Source organism: Bombus terrestris, chromosome 2 (assembly GCF_910591885.1).
Source record: "Bombus terrestris chromosome 2, iyBomTerr1.2, whole genome shotgun sequence".
NCBI classification, from domain to species: Eukaryota; Metazoa; Arthropoda; class Insecta; order Hymenoptera; family Apidae; genus Bombus; species Bombus terrestris.
Window position 1 is genome coordinate 17,754,719 of NC_063270.1, and position 23,365 is coordinate 17,778,083.

The 23,365-nt window shown below is 38.1% G+C and overlaps 1 protein-coding gene across 10 annotated transcripts in view; it reads right to left on the bottom strand.

Annotated features, from left to right (window-relative positions):
• LOC100643756 overlaps positions 1–23,365 on the bottom strand; it is a 269,723-nt gene that overhangs the window by 117,233 nt on the left and 129,125 nt on the right. For all 10 annotated transcript variants that reach the window (XM_048413828.1, XM_012320389.3, XM_048413823.1 and 7 more), the window contains exon 5: positions 17,097–17,213. In XM_048413828.1, the coding sequence (XP_048269785.1) occupies positions 17,097–17,213 (117 nt within the window). The remainder of the gene's footprint in view (positions 1–17,096; positions 17,214–23,365) is intronic.

The following is a 23,365-nucleotide window of genomic DNA, read 5'->3' on the forward strand; positions in this document are numbered from 1 at the left end:
GTTCATATATTTATAGCAAAGGACATTACCAAAAAGTTAACCTTGGTGTGTAGCTCCAGCTGAAAGCTACAAGAAACAACAATAGAAATCTACTTATAGCTCTTTCGTTTCTAGACCTTGTAATCCAGAACAAAATTTATATTCAAGAGCACAATAATATGGACCTCTCCTTATTTGGAATGTTTTCACTAAATTCTATTCTCTAACAGCGGTGTCCAGGTTCTTGAAGTAATTGCCTCAACAAACATAAAACTACAGAATTGACAAAGAAAAATCTACGATCCACAACTTGAAACTAACAAACATTGTACAAGAGAGCGCGACCCTTCTTTCCAACTATGCTTAAGCTTCATTAGCCTTATTAGCAGATTGTGCTATCGATGACCAGGCACAATATTCATAATTATTTAAAACTAAACAGCTAATATTCCACATTCAACTGACTCTTCCATAATTACACCCTTACAACTCCCTTCTAACTAATTTCGATCAACAAATATCCACTGGAAACCTGACCTACCCTCAAGGGGAACCTATATAAACCAATATTCCCACTTCGAAATCGACCATTTCGATCTAGATGATCGAACAGATCGGCAAGCACTACTCATTAGTACTGGCAATCTAGTCAGAGGAGCAATAACTGGCCGTCGGTACAAACCAGTCCCTTTCAAACGAGGAAATTTGCGCGTTCGCTTATATTTGTTTGCGAAATGCACGTTAGGTCAGTGGAACGTCCAACGGTGCGTCCGCGTGCGTCTAGCAAGCGATGTATACAAGAACAAGCTATGCATCGTAACCGAGGTTCGCGTTTATTAGTTCGTTCGGTATCGAAATGCGTATCGGCATGAGGTCTCCCTTGAAATCAAATATCTGCCGAGCAGACTGTAATGGGAATCGTCATGAATACCATATCGAGACTGATGAAGTTTGCCAGAGGCCTCATTAAATTCGACAAGGATGGACACGGTGAAAACGCGTTCCACGAGCTGTGTGCTGCCACGTGGTTAATCCTTACGACCCGTTACGCTGTCGTGATTATGTTTCTAACTGGAAATTAACTGGTCCATAGGGTGAGTAGATACGAGAGCGTTCAAAGGAATTGTGCGATTAAGTTCGGACACTGGCTATAGATCTACGAACCTGACACGATGGCAGAAAATTACTGAATGGCAAATTTATTGCTACGTTCAATGAAAGTTTAGGATCCATATAGTGTGGAACAACGACAGCTGGTATTGAACGAGGTATTGGGTGTGTAATAGTTTTGCCTAGAAAAGAATTTGATACAGAAATATGGATTTACTGCTGAGAAGCGTTTGTAGTTTCATGAATGGAGAATCGAACCTAAATTTTCTTATGGCACGATAGTTATGGGAATTATTTCCTAGTTTTGACAGAGAACGATAAACAATGACCTAGTAACATGATATTAGCTTATACAGCTATCTAATCTTTAGAGTACTGTGGGTGGATATATAGAATGAAAATTGTCATTGTGTCCTAATAACGAATTCATCCGCCCGGAATGATACGTTAGCTGCAATTTACTGGCGAATATATGTGCTCAGCAATTATCATTTCGATGTTAAATTTACTTTTGAATCTTGTTCAATATTTCTCTATATATCGTAGAATCCATAGCCGGATAAAAAAAAGATCAATTCTATTGATAGTACATATTTTCTCTAAATTAGTAACTCTAACCTTACAAAATTATTCAATCCTTCCTAAACTATTGAAAATATCTGTATCTTGAAATTGTCTCTATCAGCAAAGTCAGCGAAACAATCGAAAACCATCGATGAACTTTCACGAGTGACCGAAGCCGGTCAAAGTATCGCGCGAATAGTAATTGCCACGAGGTTTGGGTCAAACTCAGTTCGCGGCAATTGAAAGGTGTAGGAGGGACGAGGTCAAAGGATGAATATATTTAGACGGGGTCACCGTGTTCAAGGAAAATTAGTTTTGGATAAGGGGATCAAAAGAGGCGGCGCTGACTCGATCGGTGAACTTAATATTGGCCGTGTCCTATCGGGATTTCGAAGCAACTCGGTTACTAAAACGCGGACACCGCCACTGGCCTTCCGCCGTTAGTTTTTCCAAGCGGCTGCTTTTTTTCCTCCAACCGTCGTTCGCCCTCTGTCTCCGCTCTCGTCGTTTCAATTCGTGTTCGTTAACTTCGTTAACGCTCGCCCGGGAAATTCCAACTTTGTCCTCCTCGTCGTCACCGCTACCGCCGTCGCCAGTTTCGGCTCGGTTCGGCTCACAATTTTCACCCCGTTCACGTTCACGGGTCGCCGGTTACGATCCTTGAAATTTCACCGGAGTTTCTGGAAACACGAGCCTTACGATCGAACGTTTTAACACTTCCTCGAGCACGCGACAGCCAGTCACGATCGTTAGCCGTGCGGCCACTTCATCCCTTATCTCCAACCAGGAATTTCTACCGATTTGCATTCGGCTACGGGACGATCCGGCTTGATTCATCCTCGAATCCAGGAAGAGGATTATCGTCGTGACAAATCCGCGAATGTTCTTAACGTTTCGGTACCGTGACAGGGGAGGTGCCTAATACGAATCTACACCCCCTGGTATGGTGATTTAAGTAATTGAGAATATTTGTTATGTGATGAGTTACAATGTCGTAGATTTTTAATTTATAATTTCAGAGATTCGGAGCAGACATAGGGCGATTAGTAATTTGTGAAATTTAATTGTACAACTTTGCTTATTTTATTAGCAAACTTGTTACCGTCATACAAGAGGAAATATCTTAACTTGTTGGATGCGAATACGAAGTATGTAATAATTAAATTTATTATCAGTTTCATAACTTGTGCCTCGTGAACTTTCACAAATGATGTCGTTTCAATCGTGTAAGAAGACCTTAATGATATTCGATTTTGAAGCAACTGAAGGGTGTTCACGTAATAAATCCCATATTTTAGATCAAATGGAGACACCTTTTCTATGTCGAACGATATTCTCACATATTACCATTGCTTTTGTACAAGAATTCTATTCGATGAAAATTCTAATACGATTTGGAAAGTACTCTTAAAGTAATTTTAATAACATGTATGACTAGATCGTAAAATACTATGGAAGAGCGGTGATACTCAAAGAGCCGTGCAATAGCGTCGCGAGAGAGCTATTTTCAAGGGTATAACGGTAAATCTAGAGAAAGTAGAAGAGAAAAAAATGAACGAGCTAGCGTGAGACAGAAAGAGAGGCGAGAGGGGTTGAAGAGAAAGCGTAGCGCGATTAACGACGCTCCGTTTCCTCCGGCGAAAGCTGGCGCATCGAAGTGACCCTGTAATGACGCCGCTAACGTCTGTCGTTAACATCGGTGACAGAGCCACGTAATTTGCGCGTCGCACATTCGTCTCGACCCTCTTTCCGGCTCTCTGTCCCATCTGACTTCCGCCATTCAATTTATCACCGCTTAAAGCCCAACTCTCTCTCTCTCCCTCTCTCTGCCTTTGTCTCTCGCCCTCTTCAAACACTACAATCTGCGTAAAAACTAAAATAAATTACAATGAAGGATCGCTGTAACGAAAATGACGTTGAATGTCCATAGCTGATACGTTCAAGGGAGAAACTTTTTAATTAAAATAATGTTGCAGTTTTGATATACGAGCACCTTGCTGCTGCCAGTTAGTCGCGTGTATTTTTCTCTAATTTATTTTTTGTCGTCTTTCCTATTCTCTTTTTTGTTAAAATTGTCATTTCTCCGAGAACGCTGTAACGTTCAAAGGCTGGAGAACGCGCGAAAGAAACGCAGAACATGGCACAATGGTATCTAAAAGTAGCACGATTAACGACGTCCTGTTCTCTCAACGAAAGCGACTGCATCAGGATGGTCTGGTAACAAGGCTACTAAAACGTGTAGTTAACATTAGCGCCATAGTCCCGTAATTTGCACACTCTAGATCCACTTGATGCCCTCTTCTCTCTCTCTACTCGCTTTTCTATCTTTCTTCGCGCCATCTTTTCTCGCCTTCTCCTCTATCTGTTGTGTGCAGAAGCTTATACATGATGTGCCGTGCAATTTGGAAAAGGTGTATTCTCCAGACCGTTAGATGTATAATAGAAGAAAGTTTCAGGTAAAATTAAATAGTACGAATTACTGCATAGTTTTATGCATTTTATATATTGACGTATTTGTAAACCGTAATTGTACTCTTTCTAAAACTGAAACTCTGTTTTTACCGTTTTATTCTGATCTAGTCTTTTAGTTGTGCCAAATTCCGAAATTTTTATTGTATAGTACAGTAACTAACAATCTCTGCATATCGAAAAATACCAGAAGCAATTATGACGGATTGACGTTACAGACAGACGAAGTGTAATTGTACTCTTTTTGTTTTAATGAAACTCTGCTTTTACCGTTTTACTCTGATCTAGTCTTTTAGTTGTGCCAAATTCCGAAATTTTTATTGTATAGCACAGTAACTAACAATCTCTGCATATCAAAAAATATCAGGAGCAATTATGACGGACTGACGTTACAAACAGACGAAGTGTAATTGTACTCTTTTTTTTAATGAAACTCTACTTTTACCGTTTTACTCTGATCTAGTCTTTTAGTTATGTCAAATTCCAAAGTTTTATTGTATATTACAGTAACTAACCGAGGGTGTCTGTGCATAAAAAATTACCAAAAAGCGTCATTACAGATTGCAACATGTATTACAATTAACAAATGATCTACTATGGATCATTGAAATCTGAACATCTCTGAAATTAGTTTCCCATTAGAATTAAAAAACGTATAGAACACTATTTAATAAAACGGTGATGACTAAGAAGTTTCTGTAACTTACTAAAATTTCCACATTCCTAAAAGGATCACTACTTCTTGTTATATATTGTATGTTCGTATCTATACAACTTTTGATCCATGATTCTAAATGTAACGGAAATATCTCAGTTGAACAGAAGCTACACGCTGCACACGTATGTAATGTATGTACGCGTTTGTATAGGTGGTAGGTGCATATTTTTCTTTCCTTCTTCATTTTAACGCGAATAGTAAGAGCAGCTACGGTAGGGAACGGCATCACGTAATTTTCGCAATGAAGTGTTACGCTACAACGTTTCTCGCTTTCCTAATGCAGCCACTTCCGGGCGCAACGAAACCGAGCATTAGAAGGATTGCGGCTTGAGAAATTGGTCGACCCGGTTATTTATACGCCACGTCGTTTATATGGTAACACCCTGGATTCGAGTGTTCAAGCGGAAGAAACGGGGGCAAATTATCACATGGAACGGGAACTCTGCCTTGGCTCTTTGTTTTTAAAGATATTTCTCTTTCCTTTTATCGCGCAAGGTTTAGGTTTCTATAAATTATTTTTAGAAGCTCTGGAGAAATTAAGCACTCCCCTTTAGGGGTTTTCTCCCGTCTTCAGTCTCTGTTTCCTCCATTTATTTAGAAAACAAGCACATAGAAAACAAGAATTATGTTTACGCTCCATTTAAGAATTACAAAATGGTTAACAAAAGTAACGTGCGCGTGCCAGATTTTTGTTTAAGTCTCTAAATAAATTCATTTCTTATTCAATTCCGTTGTAAAATACAACTTCCAAGTTTAAGATATAAATGTTTGAATTTCTTGTGTTGAAGTAGCTGTAAAATATAAATCTCTACTTTTTATATTTTACGAGCGTGTTAAATACAGAACCGCTTTTTTTTTACAAATTCACACAAACTTTTATGAAAAGAAAGCTCTTCTGCGTTACTGCTTGTCATCATTGTATATTCTATGAATGTGCCACTGTATATCCTAGACCTTTCAATTTTAGAAAAAAACATATATATTCATATATTTGTCCTCGTTCCTAAATTAAATTCACATATAATCTTCCATCTACATGTATGGTAGCAGAAAAAAATGGAAAATTCCTGCTATGTGGAATTAAGCGATTCACGATATCGAAGATGAGAAAAGAGCTTTTGATTCGAACTCGATGTAGCTAGTTATAAAATGATAGTCGAGCGTTCGAACCAGGCCAGCCCGTGTACGCACGTAATAGTTGCGTCGATGGTGATAAAAGTTCACGCAAACAGAGCGAGGTCTTAATCGCGAACTCTTCACGATTTTCTGCCAACTCTTTATTCCTTGTATATAACTTTGTTACGCGCTCATTAAAAGTTCCAGGACCGGCGTTTATCTTAGTCTCTCGGACGAGCTTGTACGAAGTTGATCCGAGGCTGCTTCAACTTCTTTCAGGTTTCGAAGGACGATACACAGAGAGTGGGATAGTTCCTTGGAAAATTACAGTTTTATAAAATAATCGATTCAAGTATTTCCAGCAGGTTTATGGGGTGTAATCTTCTCACGATTAAAGTTCTGGGAAGTTAAGCTCCTTCGACACTGTATAAATACAATCTATTAAATATCCCTTGTTTTATCTACCGATTGTTATTTTACTGTAATTCATTAATGTACCATTATTCTATTAATTGATTCATGTATAATTATTATTTGTTTCTAATTTTCAAATATATAATTTCAAGAAGCTATAGCCAACTATAAGTTTTTTTTCACAGTTAAGTAAAACCCTTTGAACTGAACATTAAACGATGTTTAATTTAATTTTTAGATTTGTAAATTGGTGGCAAAGAATCATTGAAAACACTTTTGTTACTAAGAATACATCAAATGCGACGAATGCTGTTCATAGAAAATCGAACCTTGTTAGATATTGTATATAAAAGTTGGAATATCCTTTCATCTTCAATTGTATAGCTATATTTTCCGTACAAATTCCACGATTTTTATATCTCGAGATTGATTCGATCCATATACTTCAAACCTCTTAACGTAAGTAACTGCGTCATTCAACCGTCGAATTAGAAGAATATTTCACCCTTATTATGAAATTACAAAATTCTATCCGAATTATCCAGACCCCGTTTCCTCGTAATCCAGTAAATTTCCAGCCGGAATTTGGCAAAATCTTATCGTCCTGGAATCTCTCTCCATCCGTTCATAAATCGTTCTAATTGGTTAATAAAATATTCGTCAGGTGGCGTCGAATAAATCGCGAGCCTGCAGAGCATTCTATTCGCTAAGAAAGCTCTCCTCGTGAGTCGACTCGAACTCTAGATCGCCCTCGATTCTGCTATCATCGTATTTCGACCTTATTCCAGACTGGCCGATGAGCACGTCCTTCCCACGGGTCTTCTGACAGGAAATTATCTCGAAAAATGTATTCTACCTATATCTTTCTATCTGCTGAAAGAAGAAACGCGTCTTCGAGTACCAGACAGATCGCTCGATTCGCTTTCCTTCTCGTTTCATTGTGCTCGTCTCCATCCGGATCGCCATTGAAATAGGATAGAAGCGTGATTAATCAGACAACAGGAAATCTAATTTCTCTGTCACGATTAAGGCAGATTGAGATCTGTTCTCTTAACTTTATTCGCCTTGTGATGTGTCTAACGATAGATGAATAAAAATCGTTTTGTTAACTATTCAATTGTTAATTCTTTAGGACTTTGTATAATTGGATAATTATTGGCAGTTACTTGTTTTTATGATACATTAATTTCTATCGAGAAACAATGAAATAGTAATTAGGATGGATCGGACTCGTCTCGCAATTGGTCAGTTAGATACGTAGAAGAATGTTTACTTAAATGAATTTTAATTTAAAAGAAATCTCAAATGCTCTGTTAATACGTGAAAATTGGGAGCTTTCCAAGCAATAAATGTAGTATCGTGGACAAAAGGCATAAGATATCGGTCGAGCCATAAACAATGTCACGGGAGCCGAGACGCCGTCGGTCCATCAATGTGTCGTCGGTCCTTCAAGTGAATAGTTTCGTAGAAAAGGCCTACGTGACCCTGGCCACGGGCTTTCGTGGAATACACGCGTGGTGGGGCTAAGAAAAGACAAAGGGATGCTAGCCCAGGGGGTATTAGTTAGTTGCGAAATCGTACAGTGTGAGTTGAGAAGTCAGAGAGAGTGACGGCAGAAGCCGGAGAGTGTGAGTGGAGGAGCCGGAGAGTATGAATCGGGAAGTTGAGAGTCGAGTATGATAATAAGACGCACGACAATATTGTAATCAGTTCGTTGTTTTGAATATTATTTGTTAAACCAAAACATCATTACTTGCCCTTACTCTAAGATCCATTAAGTTACTACATAAATTACAGTAGACGATATAACTAAGAACGCGCATTGAAATTGTTGAACTTAAAAATAGCAAAATAATCGCTTTCGTAAATCTGGTTTAATGTTAATTGCTGCTAACTGTGCGATTTGGAATTTTTATAATTTCCGATAACAGGATGCTCGTATATATCGAACCATTGGAAATATAAATCCCTGAATATCCGTGAAATTGCAAAGATATTCGTCTGCAGAGGGCCTAAGACGATTTCAAGATACGAAGGGTGAGATGACACGGCTGACTTCCACGTTCCAAGCGATTGGATGTTAGGCGAACAGAACGGAGTTAGGAAAGTTGGAATCCCCTTATCGAAACGGCGAATGGTAGATCTTTTCTGGTTAGCGTTGAGCTTACAGGGTTTCAAACTAGGAAGATGACTAGAGCATGCGTACGAAGTGGATCGAACGAGCGCGGTTTTGTTACAGAGATACGCTTAGTGTCAGATCGGGTGCAATGAAATAGTGATTAGGGTAGATTGGGTAGTTTGACTCTTTCCCTTCTTGATAGCACTCTTCGAAAGGATACATCGTTTTCTCTTTAAAAGTGCATCAACGTTCGTGCGCTAGTTCCTTGGAGATTTTCTCTCTTTACGACATTTGAAAAAATTCGTATAAAATTGGGAAAAGTTACAGAAAGTAAAAATTGTATTCTCGTAGTGGTTTAGTTCTACAGTGGCTACAGCAAGTATTTCTACATATACTTATTTTCCAACGAAGCGTCTTTTCATCAGGTTCTATAAAATTCATTTTCATAATATGCAATTTTTGTAGACATAGAAAATACTTTAATAAACTTGGACCTACCTAATTATTATAAAAGTGTTTTAATAAATCCAATGGCATTCAAGGGTAAAATATATTTTTCGAATTGTGCTTTTTTCCAAAATATGGCAGTTTATCAAGATACATTAGGACGCTGTTGTGTAAATTGTATTTCTGCAAAAACTCGTTTATCCAATAAAGTATCCGAAGAGCTAAGCGTGCACCGTCATTCCAATTAAAAGCACTGAAGATAGTCGGAAAGACTTTCGAGACGCGCCGTCATTCAGTTGGAGGGTCGGAAGCAAGTTCGGTGCAAGTATGTTCTCGTATTGGATCGAGACGCGACGATGGAACATAATGGATTGAATTCCGGTTCGTTTCTTTGGTTCGGTCGTTCCGCCGGTTGTCGCCGGTCCGGCAATTTCGTTGTGCGACAAATTCGCCGATTCGCGAATCGAAAAGATGCAGACGTGGCACCAACCCGCATCCATCCAATCAGCGCGCCTCTCGAAAAAAGGGAGGTCGAAAAGCAGCGGAAGTGGTTTTCACGCGCAAAACCGACATCACAATTCGACAGGAATCTCCAACCAGCTTTTTCTTTTCCACCTTTCCCTCTGTTTCGCCACTAGTTCTTCCGTGCTCGAGTTTCATTTTCCACCGAGACGAGATACGGTTTCGTTACTTCGAGCTTGCCGCATTTTCTCTACGAAACGTGGATCTCTCTCTCTCTCCCTCTCTGCTCTTTTTAGGATTTTTAACGTAACTCCTCGCTCCTTTTGGCTACTCTCGTAGCTTCATTTATCCTTAAGCCATCCTGGTCTTGGTTTACTCCCTTGCAAAATTACCATGAGCTTTTAACGAATGACGATATTTTAATAAAGCGTCGCTTAATGAACGAAAGAAGGATCGTGAAATATGGTTATCTTGGATGAATATCGCAAGTGATGTTTGCAGCCAATTTCTGTGTTAAGCGTTTTTATAAAAATACCGTGGTAAGCTTAATTTATATGAAATCCGATAAATAGTGTCGCCAGTATGATTAAAAATGCTGTTTTATCATCATTCAGTGGAGATAATAGATGGAGATTTAATTTATTTAACAATGGAATTATTATACCCATCAGAGATGTGTCGGATCTTTTACCTTACAATTACAAAAATCGATGCCGAAATTTTATAAAATTATCGTACGTATTTATTTTCATCGCATCGCTTCGATTAAAATTGTTACGATTTTTTGCTTCAACGATTACGTTTCAATGAATAATAAGTTAATTCATTTTTCAAGACTGTCTTTATTTTTTCTAAACATCTATCGTTACTCTCTCTTGAAAGTTCTTACAGATAGGGATAAAGTACAAATGCAAACCTATTCCCATTGATCTAGCCACTCACAACTACCCGCGTTTCTCGAATTCCTCTTTGTGAGCACAATCGCATAGAATCCTCGACGTCGTTCCCCAGTAAACCCGATACATACGTCGTTTTTCACGAGAACGCTTTTTACGGGCGTGCAAGTTTCATCCACCGAGAGAGAAGTTGATGCTGAAGCGACGGTGGACTTGAATGGTGGGAAGCCTCCTGTATATCTCCTTTCTTCCCTCCTCATCTTTTGATTCGTCTAATGTCGAGATAACGTCTTTTGTCGAGATATCGATCTTATTGCGGGCATTGAAGTTTGCGGAAGTTAAACGAGTCCGCGTAGCAACGTGAAACGAACCGGAAACCGGAAGCATCGGTATTCGCGATCCAGGAAAAACTCAATCAGTTCAAATTGGAAATTTATTTCTTTCCTCGATATACTTTCCAATCTGTATGTGTCGAGTCGAATCGTTATTAATATCGATTATCCGATTGGCTTGTTCCTCTATTTACGTAGAAATCGATAGATGCCTCGATACAAATATTTGAAATCGCTTTTATGATAATGGAAATGCAGTGGAATTGAAACAATGGTATTTGAGACGAATTACGATATAAATTAGAAACGTTGGAAATCCAAACTGGAAATTCGTGTTCGCTACGCTTAGTTTATTGTTCCTTAACTCTATAACCGTTCGACATAAACTTACTCGTAGACAACGATTTCGTTTCGAGGAATTCCGCTTTCGTGCCTGCCAACGCGCCCTCTCTCGCTCCCCTTCAACATCCACTTAACTTTTTTCTCGTCGTATGTAGAACGCTCTTGGAAAATCGAATCAAACTAACTTCCCTGGTAACGAACGGTATGTTCGGGCTTTTTGGTTACGTAATCAGCAGGTACATTTTAGATTTTACAAGTTACGAAATTTCACAACGAACTCAACAAACTATCGCTATCTTTTAACTGGCATTTTCACAGTTTTTAAACCACTAGTCTTAGAATTATCTTAGAATTACGTTGCTTGAAGAATTTTAGATCTTCCGAGCCTTTCCAAGAAGAAAACTACATAAATGTTAATATTTTTTAATCTTGTAAAAGTTTCCATCAAACGTGCGGTGCAAAAATCGGCAAGGGACATTCAAATTTCAAGCGGCAATTTTATCAAAAATCACGTGTATCGAAACATGCGACACGATACGTTCACTACTGAGAGGGAAGAAAAATGTTATTATTTTTCGCGTCTTTGAACTTTCTGCATTTCGCCAACTCCAATTGCAACATTTCTTTATCGCTCTTATACGTTTTAGCTGCATTATGCGCGTTGAATTTAAAAAAACATTAGTTTTCGAAAGAGCCACAGCGAACACGTTACGAGTGGAATAATTCGTTTCGACTCAACGGAACCGCACAGGGAACGAACAGGCCGTCGGAACGTTTATGGAAACGAGCGGCTGGAACTTTTTTTTATTATAACATCACGTATGGGAGTCGTACGCCTTTGATGAAAGAACGAAGAGTAATGCATATGTACAATATCGAACGTGAGCGTGCCTTTTGAATTTTAAATCGCGACAGGCAAATTACGGAGATGCTCGTTAAATCGCGCAATTTGCAGTTCCCGAGTAAATTCGCATTGCTAATCGGCCCATTAATGCTCCTATTACTTTTGAAACTCGTGCAATTATGACGTTCCATTGGATTTCAATCGATAATTTTAGCTTTGTGCAGGAATTCATTTCTCGATGATATTCACTCGTTTATATCGCCTAATCTTGTTAAAACTATCGTAAGATTCAACGTTCTTTTTATCGGGAATCGATCGATGGAATTGCCAAAACTGTATCTCCCGTGTCGTACGTTCTTCGCTTTGTCAAACGCTAAAATATATTCCAGGTAATTCGTATATCGAGAAATATTTCTTCTTTGAAACGATCATTACTGTCTTTACGAGAGTTTTTATGCGATTCGAATCAATTAATTAAAGACGATTAAAGAAACTATCTAAAGACGAACTTGAACTGACGTTCAAATAACTTTCGGATTACTTTTAAATAATCTTAAAACCATCGTAAGAAAACCTTGACAAACTCTAGAATAACCTCGAAAGACTTTTATATTAAATTATATATATGTATATGTATGTAATTTTCAAGCGGCCATGGAATAGATGACCTTGGAGTGATCATAAAGCAACTTCGAAACGACTCCTGTTGACTTTGAAATAATCTTAAAACAATATCTAGCGGCCTTCAATTAACCTAGTATAACTTACGTACAAAGTTGACCAAAGTGTCACGTACAAACACACTGACGGTTGCTTGTTTTAATCAAGAATATAATTTCAATAAAGTCACCGAAACTTTCAGGATAATCCACTGATACTTTAGGGTCAGGACTTTCAGTTTTCGGGAAAGTTTCTGGAACCAGTCGAATGGTTGGCTAGTAAATTAAAGACCGTCGCCGATACCTTCTTCCGCGATTTCGCAGAAAGACAGCAAGATCGTGGAAGTTAAGGTGCGGAAGTTAGATGCCATAAATCATGCCGTGGCACATTTATGCCAGTCGCGCGCCGCCAGTTTACCACATTACACTCGACTTTCGTAACTTATATAAATTTCATCGAGCAGACCAGTCGCTGAACACCATCGGCGAATCGCTCCCATGAAAGTGGCTGGTAATAGCATAGAAGACATTTTGGGGTCAAAAGCGATTCACCCCCTTTCTTTTTCCTCTGCCAGAACCACGAGCATCCTGTAAGCGAAATTCACGCGACGTTCGCCGAGTCTCGTAAACGCGCTAGATTCGTCTCTTTCCCGCGAAACACTTTATTTCGACAACAGCTGCTCCTTATTACCGTCGCTTCAACCGCTTAAATAATAACGCTGAGTCGAGAACAAAGCGTGGCTTACAGCCCTGGCGCGCGTTGCAAAAACCAGGTCTGATTTTACATACAGGAGATTCTACTTGATTAACATTCACTGCCATCGTAATTGTAAATTACGTACGTATTCTTTATTTAGAATATATGTTCTTGAAATTGTAGAAGTCATAATTAGAAATTCTGATATTCTAGAATCTCCGCACGTATAGCTTATGAAATTCTTAATTTCAAATGCTGCAGATTACGCTCAAAAGAAAATGGTAAAGTATGGAATAAATTAAAGTTCTAGAATGTTTATACATTTCTAAATCTCCCAATTTTCATTATTAGAGATGGCGCTTAACGGTAAAATTGTACAATTTAATATTCCGGAGGCCTAAAATTTCGATACATCATTTCTACAACATTGATTTTTGACTATTGCAGATTTAGAGAAAGAAATTTGTTTTATATTTTAGAATTTCAATGCACTATTTCTAAAGCCTCAATTACTATAGATCTCGATTAAAAGGAAAATGCTATTTCCGCTATTTTGAATCCGCGTATATTAGGATTAATCTGCGCGAAATAATTATGGTTGGCAAACTAAAGAGTTAATCAGCTGATTCTCTACTTTCCAATTAACGTCACCGCAATACGCTCGACGGAAACAAACTTGTTCCACAGCTAGTTCGATTATTGCAGATCCCGCCGGCTGATCACGCGACAATTTATGAAATTGATGAACCGTTCTATGAACGTCGAGCGACCGCAAAACCGAGATCGATTATACGCGCAATCAAGTCGATTTATTTATTTTGAGAACGCGTTATGGCGGAATCGCTCCGCGGATTGTTAGTTTGCCTGTAAAATTGCCAATCCTCGCGATTAGACCGGAAACGCGGTGACTGTGACACGACGGATGACCACGAATCCGCGGTGAAGATGAAAATGAGCAATCGAAATCAATGTCGCGATCCTTATCGACTTTGAAATTGATATTAGAAATCGTTAGCTCTCGATGGTTTAAGGTGGAAATGCAATAATACAAAATATTCGTATTACCTTTTTCATTTCTGGCCCTCAATCAACAATTATTTGAAGGATATTGTTGTTACGATTAAATTCATATTGGCAGTCGTTTTTACTGATACAAAAGTACACGTTCCATTAAAAAAATGAAAGAACAGTCTCGTTATTTTTTGTTAAATATTGCGAATAAAAAATTTTACCTTCATTTTCTTTTTTTTTTTAATGTCACGAATATGGGATGCGCTATTGTGTCGGGTAGAAAAAATGGTAAAACTTTTTCTGTTTCTATTTTTTCCGTAGATATACCACTTATGACAGAAAAGCTGACTAATAATCACACGAATAGCCTGTGTATTAAGCTAATGAACATTGGTATAAAAATTATTCATTGGATCATTAAGATAATGGATCTGTTCTTCTGTTACAGTTTTCTCATTTCATGAAACTGTCTTCGACCAGTAATGAAATTCATACCATTATTGTACGTATTTGAAAAACTGCATGATCTCTCAATGCTCTAAAAGAATTGCTTCTAAAGTTTTAACCTGATATTATCAGAAGCAAGAACTTACTACAACAGCAGTAGTATAAATATTCATAACAAGATAAATTGATTTCTCAATAGAACGGTAGCGAAAAACACACATTCAAGGATTAAGATCTAATTTTGCACAAGAAGAAAATTTCATAACAGTATTAGCGTGATTCCAGTTAACGAAGTTACGAAAGAACGATCTATAGAATTTCTGGAATCTCTTTTAAACAATAACTAAACGAAAGTTGAACGATAGAAAAGCGTTCTTCAGGAACTATGAAAATCGTCGAAGGTCCTTTGAGCGTGGAGGAAGAATCACGAGGGTCGACGAAGCATCTTTGAACAAGACATAGCGTATATAAGATGCGTAGTGAAAACGCTGATACTTTATGTATACGACAACGTTCGACGAACGCGTATACATCGCAGATGGTGATTCTGCCATAAATATTTAATAAGCTCACCGTAAGGAAAAGCGTTTTCCAGGGATATGGCGGGATCTCTTGCGATTTCTGCTTTCTCGTCAATTAAGGAGCTCGTTCGTTGACGCATATTGGTCTTGATATAGTTAGTTTACTTTTCTTCTATGATCTAATTTGTTAATCAATTATTCAAATTCTGAAATTTCTTTCTCTAGGAAAATCCAAGAGGAGCATCATTGACATTGTTTGATCGAATTTGCATCTTCGCCATTGTTGTAGAAAAATACATTGAATTATAAAGACGAACTATTTAAGAGCAAGTTAAATCACGGAATATTTGAAATTAGATTATTTGTAATAACAGGTTGAATAATAAACATTGTGTACTTTTCTGGACGAATTTTTTAGAAGAGTAAAGCTTCGATTAATTATTTCGTTATTACTCAAGCTATTATATTTGATTGTGCTCTTCAAATTATATCTAAATATAATTTAAGTACAAAGGGTGTATTTAAAAAAGAATGTATTAAATAACGAAACATTACGGCGGAAACGTCTGACAAAAATTCACAAGCTCTTAAGAGTTTCTACTTTTGTCTTCGTCTGCTACCTTAATTAATTAAGTCACACCAGAAAATAGCTTACACTGTCAATTAAATATTATCCATTCTTAACGACTTCTAGCTGGGACGAAGGATGCAAGGTGGTCCGGCTGACCTGGAGTATTAATCGCGTTACGAGGACGCAATTAACGACGATCGAGGAGGAAGTTTAACGCCCGACACGATCTTTCTAACGAAAAGTAATCGCGGCCTGGAAACAGTCGACGATGGGGAAGCCGTTTCGTTTCGTTGAGAAAGCAAATTAATTTGCATTTAAATGAAGGCACGTAAAAACGCCGGATAACGTCGCGTGAATGGTGGACAAAGGGAAAAAGACCCAATTAATTACTAGAGGGCCTCCTTTCATCGAGAAGTATATTCAACGAATACCTCTCTTCTTTCTTTAATTCCCTTCGTACGGAGACAATTTCTTTTGGCCACGTTGAAACAACTGTACATTGAAACATGTATCGTATACAAAATTTCTCATAAAAATTAAGAAATACATTTCCATGTATAAGAAAATTTGTTTTTCGTTACGGTTAAAAGCCAAAGGTGTGTAAGGGTAAAATTCGATACGCGAACACTTTCGTTGTTCGTTCGGCTAAGTGAAACGATGCTCGGGTAGGAGTAATAAGAAGCACTTAGCCAAGAACGTGTTCCTATTTCGTAATGGAGCCAGAATTCTATCTCTTTCGTTGTATCGTTGTCGGTCTTCGCGTCCACGGTAATTCGCACAACGATGTTAAATCGATTTTGTAAAGCAGCAATTCATTCCGATTGCACTTTTCCATTATACTTGGGGGGGTTTGTAAGTAACGCAAATCGTGTCGTGATTGCAACCACCTATCCCCTTCAGTTTCTTATACTGTCATCCCATTAACTTTTCTAGAAATAAATTCCTGTTTCACTATAAATACTACTTCCATTGTTTTTCTTCGTTTTTAATCATACGATATCCTGTTTACTCTGATAATAGTTAATTATGAGATTAATGAATTCGTTAATAATACATGGCAAACAAGATGTAATAAAGGTTTCTGCAAATGTTCATATTCCATAATCCGGGAAAACAACGCGTATTGTCGATGTTGAATAAATTACATAAAGCAAAATATGCTTAATTAAAAACAGATTTTTCGTTAATGTGTTAATTTTAACGTAAACCATATAGGAATCCAGTTCCACCTTCTCCGATTCGATACATCGAACTGCACTGAGGGGCGAGCAAAACGAAAGAGATCCGATCGAAATAAACAAAATAAATAAAATAAAAATGCGAGTGAAACGGTAACTCGATATATGTAACGAATATGTAATTGGTATCATGTACTCACTGCATATGGAGGATGGGAACTGATCTATCGGAGAATAGCACAACAGGTCGATCGAAACGTTCATTGGGGCCGCAAACCCGACCACCACCTTCGAGTTGAAGCCAACCACCCTCGCATCTGTAACGAAAAGACGATTCATACGTAAGTAAATGTTATTCTTATTCTATTCTGATTAAACGCCATCTTATCTCGACGTTGAGACCAACCGAGACACTTTCTGTAAAGGAATCGATACGACAAAATCGTGAATAGAGTCAATTGAATTGAAAGTTTTAGTTCTAATCTATTAATATTAGATGCATTTGAATAATAAATATCATAACTCTTAAAGAACATTGGCTTCTTTATATTTATAAAATGAATACAAATAGATCTATAAGCCTACCTTTCAGAGAGCTTTTCGATTAATTTTGATATTGACAATTCTGACTTGATGTTTCTCTTCGTCGTGATAGTGTGAAATGTACACGTCGTTTTTAATTAAGTTACAGAGTGTAGAAGTGAAATTTGTTACTGGAAAGCTGTCTCACATACGCCATGAAATAATCGATTTGCAATTGAAAGGTATCGCGCGGAGAAGTGGATCGTTTTTCGAGGCAAGTTTAAATGCCCGTGTCATAGATTTTGGTAGACAAGTGTCGAATCACGAAACTTAATAGCCGCGAGATGTATCCACATGGTATTGGCAAGTTTGAGATCAGTAGAATGGACAGTAATAGTCCTTAGCTTGTACGAGTCGATACCAATCATGCGCGTCTATGGTGCTCGATACTGATTGATCCTAGTTGTAGCATATGATATTGACGATCGTCTGTGTTATTGTACGAGACACGAACGCGTTGGTATCTCAACTTCTTCATCTTTTCGTTTATACATTGCTATCCGTGTATTTAAAAAAATAAATAAACGAATGCGGTGAATACTGAATATTTTGTTTCTTGAGGCACAATATATGTAAAAGTGATAGCAGTAAATTTATAAGAATAAAAATCTTATTATCGGAAGCATCGATACATTACGATTTTCCCTTAATTTATTTTCTCCTGCAGACAAAGTCAGTTAACAGCAACGATCAATAAGTGAATCACAAAGAAAAATATTCTTAGTATAGTTACTTTTCACGTATCACGGCGAAACAACTACTGTCGGTTGCATTCGTCTTTCAGAATTGCACTTCTATCACGGGCAACTTCAAAGGATTCGTTTTCCTTTTCGTGAAGATTGCAATTGTAAATGTCTGTGGATTGGAACAGTTACGCAATGGGTAACACGCAACTAGAATGGAATCGTACTGATTCAATTCGATTCGCAATTCCGCCTTTCCCCTTGTAAAAGGGAAACGGCCCTTAACGCGGTTCGTTGATTATTATCTGTCACGATCATAGAAAACCTTCAGCCGCTACGATCTACAATTTACGCAGTTTCCTTGATTTGAGTTCGTAAGGTAAACTTAAGAACCTAATTTTATGCGATTTTATAAAAGTTTCCAGGAAAGTGAATAATTAGAATAAATATAAATATGGATTATCTCTCTCAGAGAGTTTGTCCGATATATTTTTCAAAACGAGACCTTTCGAGGAAAAATTATCCGCGTCTTTGAATATTTATTGGTGATTAAAAGATCAGTAATTACAGATTTCTTAAAGGATTCCGGAAAAACGCGGAAGAAATATCCATCGAATTTTATAAAAGTTCTGACGAAAAGGTAAATCTTAATTCCCTTTGGTACAATCTTACAAATATCTGGGAAGCTAATTTCTCTGATGAAACAGGAAGAATAACGTAACCTGGTTCAGAACTCTCCGAAGACGACGACGCGACGTTGAAAGGACTCGGCAAGGGAAGTTCCAGTTTCGTGCGAGTTGTTTACCAGAGTTTGGTGTTAATTAACGAAGACATTGTCGCAGAGTTAATTGGACCGTGTTATTTTTATCATAAAAAATTATTCGCGATGATATCTGCAGATGAAATTCAGAAGGAAACGCAATCTGGTAATTGCTTCCGTTTCTGGACAAGATCGCGGCAAAGAAAAAGCCAAATGACAGCCGCACACACTTTTGATCCTCAATAGAATTAAGATAATTATGGAAATGAATTCTTTTGAAGACTCGCCAGCCTACAGCCGCAATGCCATCGGTTAGTTAGCTGGTACATTGAGACGAAACGACAAAGAAATAACGGGAATCGATTCTGCATTTACATGATTGCTCAGAACGTCTTACATAATTTTTCTTTGCAATTATTCAGAAATGTAATCGTGTTGCGAGTGTTTGAGCAGGATGCATTTCATTGGATTCTCGAACGTTTCTCGTGGTGAAATAGATGACGTTCGAACTGCTTGGATGGCTTCTTTAAATAACCAAAGTTCCAAGCAGGAAATTAAAGAGGGAAGAAGAATGGCGAACCGGAGGATAGAAAGTTTTTTCAAGTTTGAAGAAAAGAACGGGAGAAGAAGAAATTGCGGGCACTGTAGGAATGTTTGTGTACATAGTGCGAGAAAGTTTCTTGATTAACGGCAACTTCACTTAATACTTATTAACTCCGATACACCGCTATAAACTTGCATAAATTCTGGGGATTCTTTAACGAACTCTCTAACTCTCTAAACTTCAACTATTTGACTCTCTCTTTCTCTCTCCCATCTCCATCTTTCTGAAAACTTGTTGCAAGTGATTACTGACTTTCCAATCGACTGGTTTTTCTTGAATATGCTACACGCTCATCTGTATATCGGGCAAGTAACTTTTTGCCTTATCTGAATATCGACAGAAATGATATTTCTACCAGAGATATCTACGTTTGTAAAGATTTCCCATTCTCACAGTATCCATATAAAATATCACTAGCATTACGATCATTCGATTTCAAATAATCTTCTCTGTCACGCCATTCTATCTCCAATCAAACCACAGTGCAACCATTATTGACAAGAATAAAAATACTCACAGTAACTTAAAGTATAAAATGAGAATATTCAAAATACCCAAATTCAACACCTAAATTCGAAGTGTGTAAAGTATCTAACAATATTGTTACGTGTATGTGAAACCAAGCCGGAAGGAAAAAGGAACAATGTTTCCGGGTATCGATCGACGAAAAGTCGCTTATCTGGCACGCAGCCTCGTAACTTTGATCAAAAGTTTTATCTGACTGAGGATTAACAACGTTGGAAAATATGCGTGGCATCGTGGATATGCGTTCATCGATACAGCTCGAGGAACGAGGAATCGAATCCGCGGCTTGTCGATGCTATGTGGCAATTAATTCAAAACCATACGTCCGATACAATGGTGAACTATGGGGTCACGTATCCGACCCTTGATGCGACAATAGAACGGGACTCTACACGTACACGTACGAGCGGGGTTGTATCAAGATTTGAATGAGCCAGCTCAGATACATGGAATGATCCCAGTAAAGGCATTACCACCGGGAAACGCATCTCCGGGATTGTCTCGTTGATATGTTAATTAACGTTATTGATGTCGCTGCGGGTCGCGCTCGGTTCGACCCGGGACTGTCTATTAAACTCGGTTGGATTTCCACCTCTGTCTCTCCTTTGTTTGCTATTGCTTCCACGGAATTGGAAGAATCTAATTGATACATCGAAATTTTTACCAATTCTGTATCGTGTATGTTCTTTGTTCTGTTTATTAAGTATTAAGTGTATTAAGCGGTTCAATGTAAAATATTGGAAATAATTGGAAATAAAAGTTACTGAATTTTAATTTGCTTTTCATATTTTACCCAATAAATAACGCCGATGATTTTTATCACGTAAAATACAGAATAAAAATTGAAACAAAATATTCTAAAATTACAGTAAGTCGTCTACGATTCGACGATACCAATTCAGAGTTGATAAATCGTTCGTTGTAATTTATAATTACTCTACGTTATTTATTTATCTTTGACACTCGCGAGAAGTATCGAATTATTTCATTACCATGATTGACGGTTTCATTCCGAATCGGCGCACGTCAAGCGAATTTCCAGACGATTGAATGGAAATTATTGGCGAGCTAATTAATTAGTAAAAAGTATCGCGTTGGCAATCGTATTGAGCGCGTCGATTTTTTGAAAACTACTGTTATTTCGTCGAAATATTCGAAGTTTCACAAATGTTTGTTGTTCCGTTACCATTATCCGATAAAAATGTAGCTGGGATATGATTAATCCTTGCCACTCACGCAATCTATCAACTCGTTCTTCGCGAATAACACAACTAAAAAACACAAAAAACATTGGAACAATATTCAGAAGCAGATAAGAGCAAGACTTTTATTGTACCTATTAAGCATTATTCGCGTTTTATCGATCGTTCCATGAACTGTTACACCAATCATAAGCTATCGTCGATTTTATGGTGGCTGCTTAATGTCTATCGATTTACCGGAACCATAGACGCGTGAATGGTTGTAAAATGAGAGTCCATAAATGAGGGCTCATAAATAAGCTGTTTTAAAGGCTACACTGGGAGTGAATGCAATTACGCACTGGCCGACTACACGGCCTGGTAATTGCGCGTTAATTGCGCGTTTCACGTACCATTTTGGATAGGGACCTTTTCAAATGTTTTATCGGGCTACACAATAAAAGTGGTGGGGGGGATGGGAATTTCAGAGGTTCCCGAAAGAAAGCTTCCGTTTTATTGAAGACGAAAATGCTCGCACGAATGAGTTGGAAAACGGAAATAATTACATTTCATTTTTATCTGCGATTTTTCAGCGGAACGACGGTCAACCGAATAAATTTTTCGCTTACGCCACTTCATTATCTCGCACCTTTTCATCTCTTCCTTTTAAAGGACTCGATATTGTTTGCTGCGAACTGTTCGATAGAAACGAACGGTCGCCATCTCTTTTCACCATCGTCCTAGCCTCCTCGATACTCGAGAATAACCATTCACGGTGAAATAAAAAGGTCGAACATTCTTGCGGCTAAGAGAATAATAATGAAGAAGGAAAGACACTGGGGATACTTAAAAGACGGACGTTCGAGAGACCGAGTTTCAATTGACTTGCAGATTAACCACCTTTTTCGTTGACTACTACTTTTTGGAAACTAAAAACTTTACGAAGATTCGAGACTTACCGCAGTCTTTATTTGCCTTTTTCTTTCAAAACCACTTTTGAAAATTTTATTACTACGTAGAATCGCTGGTGCGAAGAGATCGCACCGCAAAACATTTCGTATCTGAAGCGAGTTCAAAGGAAAAGTGACATATGTAAACTGTAATAGAAGAATCTCTATCTGTTTCTAAATATTAAAATATCGGATGCCATCGTGATGACAATATAGTTCTTCTATGTAAGTTTTCCGTACTTGTTCCTTTTTTGAAAAGAATGCAGTACTTTTCCACGTCGATGGTTATTACGATCCATTTAGAACCAAGAATCTCAGCTCCAAAATCATCGAACTGGAATAGCTCGCGTCTCTCTCAAACGATCAAAATTGCCACGAGTAATGACGAAGACGACCTAAGAAGATAAAAAAGAAAATACAAAGGATGATACAGCAGAAAGTGGCTGTCAGATCTAAGGCGAAACGAGCAACTACGAAACGTGATCGCAATCGACGGGATGACACACGTAATTGATAAATTCGCTAGGATAGTTCGGGAAATCGAAAGGCGGAAATTAGCTGCTTTCTTCTTCGCGGGCGACACGGGGTTCGCGTGACTTGTAATTCACTTTAGCAGCAGCACTTCAGCATTATTTGGCATCGTGCGAATCGACGATAAAAGCGGAGACCTCTGCTTCGTTCTCTCGTTTCTCGTCAACAAAAGCGTAACAACGATGAAAGATAGGGAAAGACTAGGCGTTCTGGTCAAATTCGACGAGGTATCCACAGGAAATTGGATGCTTTTATGTATTTCCCGCGATTCTCCTAGATTTGTACGGTCGTGCAGTCTTTTTCTCTATTTCTATACCTTTTTCGCGTGTATACTTTTGTTTCGTTACTCGTTTCCCTCTGTACACCGTCGTCCATCAAACGAAGTTAACCCGCGGCCGAAAAGTCCATTCGATTTCCCGTACATGCGACACCGTGTGTTGCGTTTCTGTACCCTGTACCTCGATGTTTTCGAAAGAATGCAATATTTGTTTCGCTTGCTTTCGATTACCATCGGGCGTGGATAATTAAACGAGGATCCGCCGGAATGAAATTTCCGAGCAACGAATCGATATTGTAACGTGTTCCAAGAACAAAGGTGAATCGCTCACGGAAGATGGATCCTCGGTGAAATTTACGAAGAACTGTTCCTACTA